This window comes from Haemaphysalis longicornis, unplaced genomic scaffold, assembly GCF_048455015.1.
Source record: "Haemaphysalis longicornis isolate Haplotype H1 unplaced genomic scaffold, Haemaphysalis longicornis Haplotype H1 scaffold_9, whole genome shotgun sequence".
In the NCBI taxonomy this organism is placed as follows: Eukaryota; Metazoa; Arthropoda; class Arachnida; order Ixodida; family Ixodidae; genus Haemaphysalis; species Haemaphysalis longicornis.
Window position 1 is genome coordinate 39,601,224 of NW_027526460.1, and position 15,250 is coordinate 39,616,473.

At 48.0% G+C, this 15,250-nt stretch overlaps 1 protein-coding gene across 1 annotated transcript; it reads right to left on the reverse strand.

Moving 5' to 3' along the window:
- Window positions 1-2,197: 2,197 nt before the first annotated feature.
- On the reverse strand, window positions 2,198-6,874 carry LOC144151997 (larval cuticle protein 16/17-like). Its single transcript, XM_077683183.1, has 2 exons — window positions 6,664-6,874; window positions 2,198-4,120 (listed from the first exon to the last, which is right to left on the reverse strand). Exons 1-2 carry the CDS (start codon window positions 6,712-6,714, stop codon window positions 3,695-3,697), a joined length of 477 nt encoding a protein of 158 aa, XP_077539309.1. The 5' UTR covers window positions 6,715-6,874; the 3' UTR covers window positions 2,198-3,694.
- Window positions 6,875-15,250: the final 8,376 nt, after the last annotated feature.

Consider the following 15,250-nt stretch of genomic DNA (forward strand, 5'->3'; position numbering starts at 1 on the left):
TTTTGGTTGGGCTCTTACCCACTCAATTTCAGAAGCAAGGGCACAATCGCGAAGCGATAGGGACGCGGTGCTTCTTTCCTCTTAAAGAAGTACTGACACCAAATTTTGACGCCTAAAAAATGATATAATTGGCTTCAGTAGTTTGTACAGATGCCTCACAGAAATTTTTGCAGCGATCCGAGGCCGGAATCGCATCTAAAATCGATTTTGATTGTCCAGGCCGCGAGCTTCCACAAACCGGCAGCACTAGCGAAATCGCTTTCGGCGTGACGAAACATCGGCCTGCGTGTCTGGCCGGTTCAGGGTGAGGTCATATAGTCGTTTTCGGAACCGGAAACTATATACTGCGCTGCTGTTGTCGGTGGTATTCGTTCGGCCAGGAGACGTGGGCGTAGCTGTGTGAGCAATGCTTGTAAACGTTGCGTGTTCGACGTCTTTGCTCTTCAGTTCGTGACCGGCGCATGGTGTTCCCTTGCACTGGTGCCGAAAACTGCGCGGTGCCGGCACCGCGCGGTGCGTGATGTCGACGGGCACCGCGGCGACGCGGCGGTGCGCGTCGCCGAGCTCGCCCAAGTTGTGCTATGGCAAGCTCGCGGTATTCGAAGTACTGCTCGTGGAAGCCTGTCCGAGCAAATCGACGACGACGCCAAGATGCATTATTTTCCACGCGACGACATGCAGCGCTAAACTTGGACTGAGTTCGTGCGCGGCGGCGGCCGCAAGAACTGTCGCCCAAGCCAGCGGGCTCGGGGTTGCACGGGTCACCTTGGGTGTTGGGAACTTTAGCCTTAGTATCGTGGCGACTATTTGATCGCTGGTATCTGTACAACTGCGAATGACCATCCCTTACACAACTTTTCACCTCACTATCATCCCCTTTTTCGCATATGGAGCTTTATTTTGGCAATAATTTCCGTTTCCGCGGTCGGTGACCAAGACATCTGCCGCGGCCTGTTTTGATTCTAGCGCGCAGGTGGCGCCATCTTTCGGCCGCTCGCCGCACCGCGGTGCCGGCAGTGCTGGGTCGGAGCGCCGAACCTCCGCTTCCGGTCAGCGTAGGCTTACCATCGCGGCAAATATCTGAACGCCACTTTTAAATTCAGCGCTGATAACAACCCATAGAACAATTTTTCAACACATTAACACCTACTTTCCCGCATGTGGAACTTCTTTTTCGCGATCAGATTGATTAGAAGAGTGGTGACAAGCTGTTGCTATCACGGCCCGCGCCGGTTCGAGCCGCAGTGATATTAAAAAAACGGACGACGGCGAAGACATCGCCGGCCTAAGCGCCTGGCCAAATAAAGTTGTTCTGTCTGTCGGGTGGCAGTGACTCATCCGAGTCTGACGATTCAGACGACATGTCGACTGCGCGGGTGAGTCGCGGACCATGTGAAATCGTAGCAGACGATCCGGCGAACGCATGGAGGAAAGAAAAACGTCCCTGACGTCACGGGTGAGACCGTGACGTAAGGCTGGCCCGCTTGCAGGCTGGCCTTCGAACGGCCATTTTCCCGCGCGGCGACCAAAGTTGAAATTGGTTGCAATAAACGTGCTATAATTAATTCTGTGTTGGCGGCTGACAGCTTTCGGTTCGATTTTCGTAATTACTGGGCCAATAGGTATTCTTTACAGCATAAAAACTGAAAGCGAGAAATTTCGTGTCAGTACTCCTTTAAGGCTTTTCTATCAGAGCGAGTTAGCAGGATAAACAATTTGAGTACTTGGAAAATTTGTAAAATAAAATTGCCAGTAGATGCGAAATAGGGCGAGAAATAGTGAAACATTTCATTGTGGCATTATTTTGTCCCATCTGTGTAGGAGCTTCCTAAATATCACCTAAATATCACAGATCCCAGTTGGACGAAATTAATCCGGAGCGCTCCACTACGGCGCGCATTATGACCTAGCTGTAGCTTTGGTGCGTAAATGTAGCAAGATTTTGAGCCAAAACATTGAAAATTGTAAACATTACTGTGCCCTTGCCCTTGAACGTGTCTCATTTCAAGGTTTTTTTTAGCCTTCCAGGTGTAAAACGCTGCAAAGTGCCTTTATGGGATTCGTCACTGGAAGTTGGCAACCGGCCAAACGGCCTCCCTCTTCGTTTCAAGTTAACCATGTCGGGCTATAAAACATGATAACGCATGAACGAAAGCGTCAGTTTACAGTAACAGTTTATTATTCAAGAGCAGCCCGCTTCATTTGTCGGAGGCAGTCAATATTATCACAAACACGAAGGCATACACATATACAACGTATCACATAAAGCAACGCTCTCGAGCGCCAATTTTTTCTCGTATCACGTGCCTTTGGGCTCCTGCCCATAATCTGAGAATAAATTACTCGTCGTCGAAGCGCTGCTGTACAGTCTTCCATTGCACATTGGAGTCAGGCATGCAGCTTTGTACAAAGGTGGGGACAATTGGTGCCACAAACAACCGCCGTCAATTGTCTTTCAAGCTACACACAGAGCGGAACTGGTGACTGAGCATTCGTATAAGACGACAGTCTATAAATACTTTGTCGCGAATTGCCGAAACCTTTCAAGACCCAGAATGGCGACAAAAAGCAAGCTTTGTCGGTAAATGAATGCAAAAAGAGGGATTGCCTGGAAATTGCGGAAATACAAAAATTTTCAATAAAACTATAAGAGGCGACGATAAAGCTAGGTTGCCCATGCCCGTCCCTTTTTATGTGCATTCTACGTATATCATAAATAGAAATGCTGCCTATCTAAGAAGCATTAATGGCATGCTGCATGACCATGTATACTATATGTTCTTTTTCTCATATGGGCGTTCACTAAACCTGGCAATTGTTGTTACAGTGGACTCTCGTTAAGACGAACTCGGTTAAGGCGAACAATATTTTTGCTCTCTTGTAACATCTACAATGCAAATAACCTCCGCTTAAGACGAATTTTTGATAATACGAACAAATTTTCGCGGTCCCTTTGAGTTTGTCTTAACGGAAGTCTACTGTCCTTTAAATCATGAATTCTGCAAATTTCATGGAAAGTTAATCCAAATTGCTGGTATCCAAAATAAAACGCGTATGAAATAGCTCCGTGGACTGGCTGCTAGATCCCTGAAGACAGTTTTTGTTAAACCGATTTGTGGTGACCCGCAGTATTCACTGACTCAGGCTAGCCGTGCCGAAGATCGCTCATAAGCCTCTCGCAATTTGTTGGTCGATATATTCGCTACCAGAATGCTACCGAATCCGCAAACTGACCATTCTTACACGACCCGCTGTTATATACATAGCGCTAAGCGCGCATAACATGAAGAAATAAACCAGGAAAAGTTTAAATAAAGCGTCGGTAACTCGAGATGGGAGAACGCGGATGCTCTGTGCAGAAAACAAAAACAAAAAACGTGTGAAGGAAGTTCTAAAAGGAATGGAGGTACAATGAACAGAGATCACAGGAACGATAAGCTTGGCAGTTGCAGAGCTATCGAGAGATCGCCAGTGGAGAAAGCGGTGCGCACACATTTTGCCGATCACCGCTCGGCAAAAACGGCAGCGACTCAGTCCTCAGAAAGGGAATGTTCCGTACGTGCGCCTCACACACTCCCGTGGCTGCAAGCCCACTGTCAGAGTCACCACTTTCAACAGAATTTGCGTCACAGTCTTTGCAGTTCTTTGCGGGAGAGCCGCTACCCGCGTTCGAGGCCGGCGGCGAGGAGGAGGGTCAGGTCGTCTGGTCACCCTCGTCGTCGTCCTCCTCGGGTTGCGGCCGCGGGATGAACGGCGGCAGCGGGCCCAGGAAGGGCGCGTGGGGCTTCACCGTGGAGCGGGGCCTGTTGTGCTGCTGCGGCAGCTCCGTCTTGGTGTGGATCACGTGGTATCCCGTGTCGTCGGCGATGTACTCAATGACGCGCAGGTAGCCGTTGGCGTCCGTGAAGCCGTACCGTCCGCGCACCGTGCCGTCCGAGGTGCGCTCTTCCTGGCGGAAGTTTTGCTGCCGAGCGCCTTCGCCTGTGTCGTAGCCGAACTTGTAGGAGCCCTTGCCGGCGTGGTCCTGCACCATGTACTGCGTCCTCTTGCCGGCTGGGATCGCCGGCTCCGCACCAGTTGCCGCACGGCAGGCTCCGGTACACAGTAGCAATAAGAGCACCTGCGGGCGAATAAAAAAAAAAAAGGGGGGGGGGGTACTTTAGCGTTCTGACCTCCCCAGACACTGGGTATCAGTTAAACTAAAAACGAGTTTCTATGCAGCTCTCCTTTTGATATTGTACAGACGCTATTTGCCCTGTGTGTTATGAATGCATATACGTCGAATAAAACAAACGACTTTCAAATAGTAGCCCTTCACACGCAGCACCATGTTATAGGGTGGCTCCTTTCTTTCCACCTTTTAAACGATTTCCGACGTACCACAACGACGCAAATATTACCTATACGGGATAAAAGCAACTTGCATCTGTCTCTGTAGGACAGTTTCCGGTCGTCTTATACGTTCTTCTTGCAGCCTCACGAATGAGAGGACCGCACAGCGTCCGTTCACATCGAGTCATGATGTGCTTTATTTGCTAAGTGCTCTTAACTTGTGTCGTTGCCTACAAAGTGAAACGTATGGCACAAATTGTTTGAAGCATTACACACACAAAAAATGTCGCTGCCCAGTCACCAACTTCATTTCAAATTTTTTTTTGTTATGTTTGCGTTCAGAGTTCTAAACTCTGCGAATTACTGAATACTGCCAACTGCGATAAATGCTAGAGACATTTCTACGGATAACTGCATGCAATAGCTAATGAATTAAGTCTATTTCTTTATTATCCCACCCAAAATTTCAGCGCGGAAGAAGAGAGAGCGACAGAGAGAGAGGCTAGCCCCGATATTCTGAATGTCTCTCCTCCACTCAGCCTAGTCAAGGTTTGGAGGGTAGACTCAAAATGCTGGCATAGGTTACCTTTGACGGGCTACAATTAAACGTCAGTTTAGCTTGATGGCTAAAACAAAACTCTGAAGCAAATAGTGATGTGCGCGCCGTGTTGCCGGATGTAAAAGTCATTTTAGAAGTTCTTTTATTATCAGATCGCTGGCTCACTTTCTTTTTTCTTTTTTACGGATTACCTGTTAACTTCTCACTCGAGGTTTTTTGTATAGGACCACATTTGTACAATGGACACGCACTCATCACAACCCTGCATTGTTGGACGTTTTGTAGAGCCTTTCATATTCTTAGATCTATAAGCGCAAAGGATAGAAGGCCCAAATAATTGTCTATTCAGTCTAGGTTGCTCCGAAGACTCATCAGGCCTGTTTGTCGTCGAGGTCTGTACCGTATTTCTATATTTTAATTTACATCATGGTAATATTTCGCCTGGTTTGTTTTGTTCTGTGCGCAGTACATGTGCGTATTCGGGACGTTCAGATGAGTTATAGATTGGTAAACGAGGCACGCAATCCCCTCCGCCCGATTCACTATTGAAAATGATATGAAAAATCGTGAAGGGCAAAGAGTACTTCTAACATTGAACTTAAGAGCACTGTATAAACCTAAAATTTAATGCTCCGATCCATTTTAGATTCTATGCAAAATGTACCGAAATTGCACGGTTATAGACCAACCGTTTTGTGCGCTGAAATTTTCCAGAAGTACAAGTCTCTGCTTGTACCCCGTTTACGTAAAAATGGCACGATGTACCGGCGGATAACCAATAGAAACCCCGCGAGCCGCCACAAAGGCTCGTGGAATTGGAAAATATCGCCGGACGCTTAGCGTTTGCATGAAAGTCCTTTGTAGAATTAGTTGCACATTCGGGAGAACACGTACGTGCGCGTTCCTCCCGTAAGGGTAATGTTTATAGCAGTGGTAGCTTTCTTCTTCTTATTTTTATTGCGTCGCGATACGCGCATGACATATGGGTGGCTACTTTAAACTTTCTTTGGATATGTAACTTTGGCCAGCGCCGAACGTATCTGAGTTTTTGTTCTAGAATACCTTCACCTGTCACAACTAATATTTGGCGCGTGGTATAATTTTGACCGCAGAAACAAAACAGGATGCTCGCTTCTTTAATATTTCTATTGAAAAGTCGGTGTATACAAGTAACAACTCATTAGGGTTCAATTTATTCTAAGTTTCGAATAATTAGCACGGTTTCTGTAATCCGTAGCTTAAAATGTCGATTTTGCTCCCTGAAACTCGGTTAATAAGAATTTCTTTTTTTCTGGTCCGCCAGATTTAGGATCTGCAGTGACACCCTCGATAACAGAGTGCTAATAGTCACATCTCATGCGCGAGTGAGGTACGATAATTAGCAGTTAGGTACGCTAGACCACGTACCGTTACCTCACAAAAAATGTGGAAAAAGCTTGTAATTAAGGCGTATTGTAGTTGTCAAAAAGCGCGCACGTGCGGAAATGTTTCGGTTTCTGCTCCCGGAAAGCTGCCTCCTTTCGTCACCTTTCGCTCTGCACTGCCATGTCTGTCCAGCCTGCGAACACTTTACATCGCGAGGTTCAAGTAGCTTCAACGTTGGCATCTCAGCTATGCGCTATGTACGAGTTGCGTAAACGACTACTTTTCCGCCTCGCAGCAATATTCTTATATTCTTCTCAGTTATAAACTGCACGTTAAATATAACCCGCACGATGCTTAGCTAACTTTTTCAAATCGCTTTTGAATACACCTTGCTGTTACGCACTTACCTTCAAAAGGCAAATCAATCCCAGCATGGTTGTGCTCGAAGCTGACGTCATTTTCCTGTGACCGTCTTTTCTCGTCCCACACGAACGTGTTCTACGGCACAGCACCACTGCAGGCGATATCGATTAGCGCGGCTGTGTGCTTCGTCGGCAGACCACGGCGTGCATGCTACCCGCGGGCGGAAACCAAGCTCGGACAGCGCGGCCGCAGAACTCCTCCTTTTCTGCGGGCGTCCATCGGCAACTCCCTTTTATACTCCCTCCCCCGCGGCCATCCCCTCCGCATTATTCCTTTCTTAATTTTTTCGCTCTCGGCGGTCGAGAGAAAGCCGGGACCACCCCCGCCACCGCCGCGGCTAACTCGGACCCACAGAGATCAAGCAGCCCGCTGTGCTCTACGCGAAAATGCGCAAACGCGTCACCTCCTCGCCCAATAACAGACAGACAATGCAGGCACGCACAGCGGCGTTACAAAGCAGAGTACAAGGGAATGTTTTGCGCACAGACAGCGCGCACGCACGAGCGTTCACGCCGAGTGCGCGAGCGGTGGCGAGAGCGCAAGTCGCGCACGGCCAGGCACATTCGCACGCACACACTTTGAGTCGTTCGTGCGTGCGTCGTGCCTTGCCGCCCCCCCTCCCAGTGCCGACCAATTTCCGTTGTGCTCTCGGAACTGGAGGGCAGTGTGCGTAGGCGAGAGAGCGGCAGGGAGGGTGAGAAACCGACTTGTTGAGCCGTTGTTGGGCCACCTAAGGTTGAGGGGGAGGGGGGGGGCGGTGGGAAGGGGACTGCCCTAGCGCGGCCGCAAATGCGAAATTGCGGCCTTCCTTTTTTCGTCTTTCTCATTTCGCACCGCTGTGAGTGTGCGTGCGTCCATCTCTGCGATAGCGTGCGTTGTCGCCTTTTCGTTGGGAGTTTCAAAATTGCCAGTAGATAGAAAGTGCTGTGTACTAGTAGAGGGCTACGGAAGTCTTTGGAAGAGGCTGACAGATAAGCTCCTCAGTAGCGTCTCTCTCTCTCTCTCTCTCTCTCTCTCTCTCTCTCTCTCTCTCTCTCTCTCTCTCTCTCTCTCTTTGTTGGCAGCGCGTGCATGCTCATGATTTGCGATTTGCAGCAAGATGGACATCCTCGTCTATGAGGCCTTCATCTGCGAGGAGGCCATACCTGAAAGGGGGCTTTGCATGCACGCTTGGTTCGCAGGCACGCGGGAAGCAATTTGCCCTCCTCTTCCGATATAGTATCCGCCGCCGCTAACTCGAAATGCGTGCTTGCGACGGCATCGCCACGATTTTCCGGGGGAGCAAAGAAGAACGTAGGCTACGTTCCTTGCATTCCGATGGGGCACTACTCTTCGATCGTGTTTTGCTCCCCCCACCCGACGCCTCCCCTTTCACGTCCATGTTGTCTCGCTTTTGCCCCCCGTGATCTTCCGCGCACGATTTCACGATAGAGGTGCACTCCTGAATGGGACGCGTTTCGACGTGTATAGGCGCAAGAAGGAGATGTTTTTCTTTAAATGTATTCTCTTTTCTCGCTTGGTGGCGCTGTGAAAAGTTGAGAGAGCGTGTGGCAAGTGAATGAAGTTGCACGTGGAAATAATTCATTCAAGTATTTCGGGACACGAGCCGATTGAAACTTTCTTGCAATAAGCATCTCTATTACCGTAAAGCTGTATAGAAATGTTGTCTCTGAGTGAGCGCACGAAAAAAAAAAAATTCGAAAAGTGTTGTTTATACGTGGGGCTGTGCAAATGTCGAACAAACTACGATGTTCCGCAACCGAATTTACGACTATACAGTAACATTTCTTTTTATTATTATGGAATTTGGTATGCACATAAGACGCGTCTTTATATACAGCGGCGTATCTCTGTTTCCTAAACGCATAAAACCACGTTGTGACTGCGAGTTCGCTTGTATGGCAAGATATTAATTAACATTTCGCGCTAGAAACGCAGCACGTCTGAGGAGCACCTCTTTTGTATTTACTAATGCTTTCATTGCAATGTGCTGTATAAAAGACGTGAACGCATGAAAAGTAACCTGTCACACATTAGCTTAACCTAGAATTAGAATTAACCTGTCACACATAACAACCTTATCTAGCCACTTTCTGGCGAAGTCACGTGTACGTTCCACGTAATTTCGCTGCTCTCTCACAACCGACACGGGTTACGCAAGGGACCCTCGTTACACAAAGGACACTTTTCCATATATTCGGGATAGGCTGTGACCTGAATGAGGGATACCCGGGGGGGGAGAGGGGGAGGAAGTAGTAAAATTTTCGTTATTTTTTAAAGGCATATCTCGAAGACAACATACATGCGTACATTCTCGTTTGATATGAAAGAACGAGCGAGCTCTGATAACTCGCTTAACTCAATTCTGGCACGGAAAGACGTTGCTTTGAAAAATATCACCAGTATTAAGGAACTTGGGAATAAGTACACGACGTCAGCGGTTGGGGACTTGCCAAGAACGGGGTTTTCAGTGGCCTAACTCTGTGATGCAGCATTAAGCCAAAGAAACGAGGCGTCTAGAGGCACCACTACTATCACGCAACAATTTTCTTTGGCGGTAGCTCTTGTTGCCGCCCGCCAGTAGCATAAAATTTGACCTTGTGACGTCACAGGAGCAGTGCGAGAACGTGCGGCTAATGATTGGCCACCTGTTTTCTTAGCATTCCTTGTTATCTGGCTTAGTTGCTTGAAGTTTTCACTAAAAGTGGCGTTATTCTATCTGAGCGTGGATCGTTTGCGATATAAGAGTCGTGCAGCAACAATTATGAAACACAGATGGAGGACGCAGGAGAAGCGGTACTAACAACTGAGAGTTTACTTAAACCCCCCCCCCCCCCCCTACCCACCAGAGAATGAAATGATTGAAATAATCAAGAATGATTACCATTGTGATGTGGCGCTCTTACAAACGAATTGTGCTTTATTTTCACGGTCCCTTAAAGAATATCTTATTTTATGACTTTGATTGAATAGAGGTACGTAATAGGCTCTGATCGCTGATTTTTGGCTAACCAATGACATAGTAGTAATAATCTTTGCAGATAAACTTTTTCTTTTGTTCTTTACTTTGATTTCCCTACCGCGATTGAATTTTGCATGTTATCTTTCTTCATCCCTACTATCACTTTAAGCATGTATTTTAACCAACGGTCTTCACCGAATGTTCCTGTTTTACTTTGTCAACAACCTCTTCCGTGTTAATGTCTTTGCGGTTTGCAAGGAACTTAAGCCCCCTTCTATGCCTTCCTTACAAGAGGCCTTTGTTAAGGGAGTAGGAGGGCAGGGGCAGTACACATTTCCCCCCTAAGTTAAATTTGTTTGCCGATAGCATGGTCACTAAAACAGTGTTACAGTTCCGGCTTCGTAGTTTCATTAGATCGGATACAGAACACTGTTTTAGAGAACGTACAGGATACCACATCACTTTATCCAGCCCGTGTCATTCAAGATTTACGCGTGTTAGCATACGCAAAGGTCCTTTGTATGCATATTCGTTGCAACGATCGTAGACTATGTGTTTTCTGCTTCTTTTTTTTTATTTTAAGGCCTAACGTTCAGAGACATTCGGTATTCTTAACAGCGAAGCTGTTGAGAAAATCGTTTGTGTTAGGGGTCCGAGATGAAAAATACCAAGAAAATGCCAAGCGCTCGTGCACGCGTGCTTGGAGCTCACGTTCGTCAAGCCCAGCATACCCACTTACTAAAATTGACCAGCATTGGCCACAAAAAAAGCTCCAGCGTTCGCCGTATCGTGGCCACAGCTCGGAACGAGAAATACACGTCATAGCGTAAGCCCCTCGTTCGTTCGTCCTCGTGTCGTCGGGCGCATGCGCTCTGCACCGTAGACGAGCCGCGACTTGAATGTCGAAGCTGCTGTGGGTAATCATTGAGTCCGCATGGCCCGGCCGCGGATAGTCCACACGGCCGAAGAAGAGGCCGCTCTGCTTCGAGAGGTTCGGCGTGCAAATCATCGGCTACAAGTCGCGCTTGCAGAGTGGCCTACGAAGACGTAGACTCTGGCCTTGCTCAACATAAGGTCACTGAAATGCCATGCCGCCGACGTCAACCATGACACCACAACGGTACTAAAACTCAACTTTGTGTCCTTCAATGCTCACCTACAGCAGCGTCGCCATTCAAGTCTTGAGCGTGAGTGCAAGCTTTTCTGAATTTATTTTATGGTGGAAAACGAGCGCGTGCGCGGTAGACAGGGCTCAGCATCGCCGCAGTAACTGAGTAACTGAGCCATTGTAACTGAGGTATCAGTATACGGCAGCCATGGGCTGTTCAAATGTGTCTGTAAGCGCGAAAATATACAAAGCGCACAAGAGCAGGCGCACCAGCGACGACGCACAAATTATCGATATCGCCAACTGCCTGTAAAACTAGCTCTCCCACGGTTCTCTGCTGCGTCGTGGCATCGCTTCCCTTGCTGACATTCTCGCTGCATCACAGTGTAGGCCGCGGGGTTTATCGCGTGCACGCGTTCTCTTTCTACCGTTTCCTTATTGGGCTAAACACACAAGATTCACTGTGCAAGCCCATTTTAAGGGCTCCATATGCGCTGAGATAAGAAGTCAAGCAGAGAAGTTTGATTTACAGGTCGAAGAGAATTATATAAAAAAACGCGCGCCCTGCGGTGCTGCTCTCACTACCAGTTTTCCTGCTTAGCCATGTACAACTGGTGCTTGGAAATTTTTTGAAGCCTCGCTGCGGACTACTATGCTTATGACGCCGAAGTCTAGGATTCCATATCTCAGACCTGCCTACCGATATAAATGATCCATCTCTCTCTCTCTCTCTCTCTCTCTCTCTCTCTCTCTCTCTCTCTCTCTCTCTCTCTCTCTCTCTCTCTCTCTCTCTCTCTCTCTCTCTCTCTCTCTCCTCTCTCTCTCTCCCGTCGTACCAGTGCTCCTCCTGCTAGACCCGGCGCTGTAACTGGGGTACATCCACCTAGTCGTAGCTGTTTCTCACAAGAAATAGAAGGCTTCGAACAAATCCAATTCCCTAAAACTTGGAGCCAGAAAAAACTCGATTCAGATTTCTTGAAAGCGGCATATAGACGACACGGCACACAACTTGTTCCTGTTTTAAGAATTTTTTTTTTTTTGCAACTGGCTGACCCGGTTGCTTAATCCCATCTTTTAAAAATCTGGTGCACTCATTGTAGCAAAATAAGCTCTAAACAGTGGCGTTTACCCTAAACGGGTAGCCGCCTACCCACCCCAACGTGTATGGTCGAAATAGCGAAGAAACGCCAACAAACGAGTAGAACTGTGGGATGCCCGATTATCACTGCCTCTTCCTCGCGTTGAGGAACAAAGTCCGAAACCTGGGCACAGGGCGACGTATTTTCAGTAGCTGCGTATTTACCTCCATCTTTATTATTTCACTTTGCACAACGCAGACACCCGCTGTGTGGAGGCGACGCTTCGAACAACCAAATCTCCCTGGTGGCACAGGGGTGCGCAGGTGCGTGACGCTTCCCCTCAGAGCACGTGGACGGCGCTTCCCGGCACGTCACTGCATGCATGCATACTCTTGCTCTGGAGCAGCATCGGCAGCGCCTTGCCGACGGATAATAGAAACAGGTGAGGCGTGGCCTCTGGTCGCGTGTGGGCCAGCCCGCTGCCCGAGCGGCTCCTCCCATCTCCACCGCTCTCCGTCCTCCCACACCATCCGAAACGCCGTGCCGCCGGATGGAGGAGAGCGGCTCCGACGCGCCACTCTTCGTGACGCTTCTGAGCCCCGTTTCGACACTGCCTCGAGCTCGTATGCGCTTGCCAACCCGGCGTTCAATTTCGTCCTGACTTCCTACTTCCTTTTGTTCTAACTTGAAAAAACCGTCAGTTTCTCATATAATTTTCTCAAACATGTATTCTTCTCGATATTCATTATAATATCAATAAACGCGTCATGTAGACTATAATATGCCATACTACATCATTAGTATGTGAACTCCACGGAACCGCTACCCGCCACGGTGGCTCAGTGGCTAAGGCGTTGTGCTGCTGTGCACGAAGACGCGGGTTCGATTCCCGGCCGCGGCGGCTGCTTTTCTGAAGGAGGCGGAAAGCAGAAACGCCCGTGTGTACGAGATTTCGGCGCACGTTAAAGATCCTCATGTGGTCAAAATTAACCCGGAGACCTCCACTATGGCGCGCCTCATCGCCTGCGTTGCGTCGGCGCGTAAAACTCCCCAATCAATCAAACCCACGGAACCGCTCCATTCATTTGCTATATGTCTGCGCCAGGTGCTTCTATATGCACAATTTTGTAGAGCATTTGTGTTGAGGTTTGTCACGCCGCCAATTATTGTGCCTAAATGCTATGCTCTTGCGTCTTTGTTCAGTTCTGTTCCTACTGTGTTAGTGGGAATTTGAGCCCAATGTGAAATGAATAAAACTCAGCGTTCATTGGTTGTTTGCTATTATCAAGGTGTGAGTTATGGAGGGGACTAGGAGGAGTTTGCATGCGGGCTTGCGGCAACTTAAACAGCGCGTTTTCACCCTAGATATTCCTTTTTAGCCGCGGAAAGTGGACGAATTTTTTTAGAGCCATTTACACCCCTCTGGCAGTACGACAGCAAAATGCTGGAAGCTTTACAAAGATGCTACGGGGCTGAATTAACGTCGTTGATATTATTTTCCCTTTCACGAATAAGACAGCGCGGCAGTTGTGTCGCTCGTCATATACCAGCCCCTACGTGCGCCTAAATTTATCCAATCATATACCTAAATTTATCCGATCACATATCCGATCACATATCCGATAGCATTGGGAACCAAACATACATTTTTCATAATTCAGTTATGCTTCAAAGCAGTGAAGTGTTACCGGTAACGGGATATTTCTTGATGTTCTGTACAATAAAAATCTTCGAGGGCTTGTTCAAAAAAAAATCAGGGAAGCTTGCACTCGTGCGCAAGACCTGAATGACGAGGCTGTTGTAGGTGAGCATTGCCGGGCACACGTAAACCTCAGTATCATTGTTTATTTGCATAGTTGCGGGGCTGGTAATCGTCGTCATATGCATCGCAGATTTCGTCGTCTTCTTCGCGGCGAGTGGTGGATTCAAAGTCATCCTCAGCATTGTAGACTTCCATCAGCTCAACTGGCGAAGCTTGTACGAAGTCGCGCAAGTCTTGAACCATAGCGAAGGTGGAGGATTTATTTCTGTGTGAGCACTGAAGGACACATCACCATGCATTTGCACAAGTTTGAAATTGTTTGTTTACATGTTTCGTCGTTGCTTTGCAGTGTGCTAGTAGTAGTCATTGTGATATGCATCGCTATCGTCGTGTTCCTCATGCCAAGCGTTATATGCGTGGTAGCGCTGGAGATTTTAAAGCTAAGATTTACTGCTTTCGTCCAGCGGTTTCACCGCGGATGCGCAAATTCACCTTTTGAACTCAGACACACCCCCTGCGACACATCGCTTGAAGCGCACCGCTTGATTCGCACGGCCAGCTTTCGGCGCTGCGCACTAGGCCCCTTTTCAGTCGTTCTGCTCAACTGTTCAGCTGAGCGGAGCGTGGTTGCGGGCGCTCAGCTGATCGGCAGCCGACCAACCCCGTCGCCTCCCGCGCATGCGCCGCTGGGTCGACTCGGGCTACGTGACTCATCTTGCGCACGGCGAAGAGGAACACCGCGTTCGCCACGAATGAAAGCGAGGCCGGCCTCCTCCTGTGAGCGTTGCACGGGACCGAATGGCGTTGAGCCGTGGTCGGCAATAAACCTACATTAAAGGTTAATTAATCGAAATCAAGACTCAAACTGACTGATGCAAGCTTCTGCTTTGCATATCCAAGGTTAGCTGAGCTAAGCCCCAGATATATATATATATATATATATATATATATATATATATATATATATATATATATATATATATATATATATATATATATATATATATATATACAGAAAGAAATGCCGGCAGTCTACAACGCCAAAGGAGGCATAGGCGGATGGTTAGAATATTTTTTTTTACCGTTAGTGACGTCACATTTTTTATTATAATTATTAATTACGTTAGAAAGAAAGAAAAACACGCGCCCAGAGTGGGGACCGAACCCACGCCTTTATATATATATATATATATATATATTGCTAAAGCCACTGCGCTAGCGGGGTAGTAGGCGGCCGCCGCGAGGCACGCGCTCCCGAGTCTCGGCATTTTCTCGCTCCCTGTGGTTTTTGCCAGTTTTTTGTTGTTGTTGTTGTTGTTAAAGCCCCTGCGAAAGCCAGGGACTCTGCGGTCGCCGCGAAGCACGCGCTCACGAGCGCTCCACATTTTCTTGGTATTTTCTTCCTGCAACACCGAATTTACGGCTTCGCCTCCTCCTTTCATGACTAGCGTGATGTCCTTTAATACCGCGTACCCCCACAGCAAGGACCATGTAACGCCCTGCATTTCCACAATAATGTAGATTTCGCAAGAGTTCCACCTGCAATCCTTATAATCACGTAAATATAGATAATTGTTAGAACGAAATTTTTGAAAACTAGAAAACTGAGAAAAGGATAAAAAATTACGGAAAATGGCGAACCGTGTAACACCCTGGATTT

Coding starts and splice junctions, on each gene's coding strand:
- LOC144151997 (XM_077683183.1), bottom strand. CDS start 6,714: ATGACGTCAGCTTCGAGCACAACCATGCTGGGATTGATTTGCCTTTTG. Junction 4,121..6,663: donor GATTGATTTGCCTTTTGAAG/GTAAGTGCGTAA, acceptor ATTCGCCCGCAG/GTGCTCTTATTGCTACTGTG.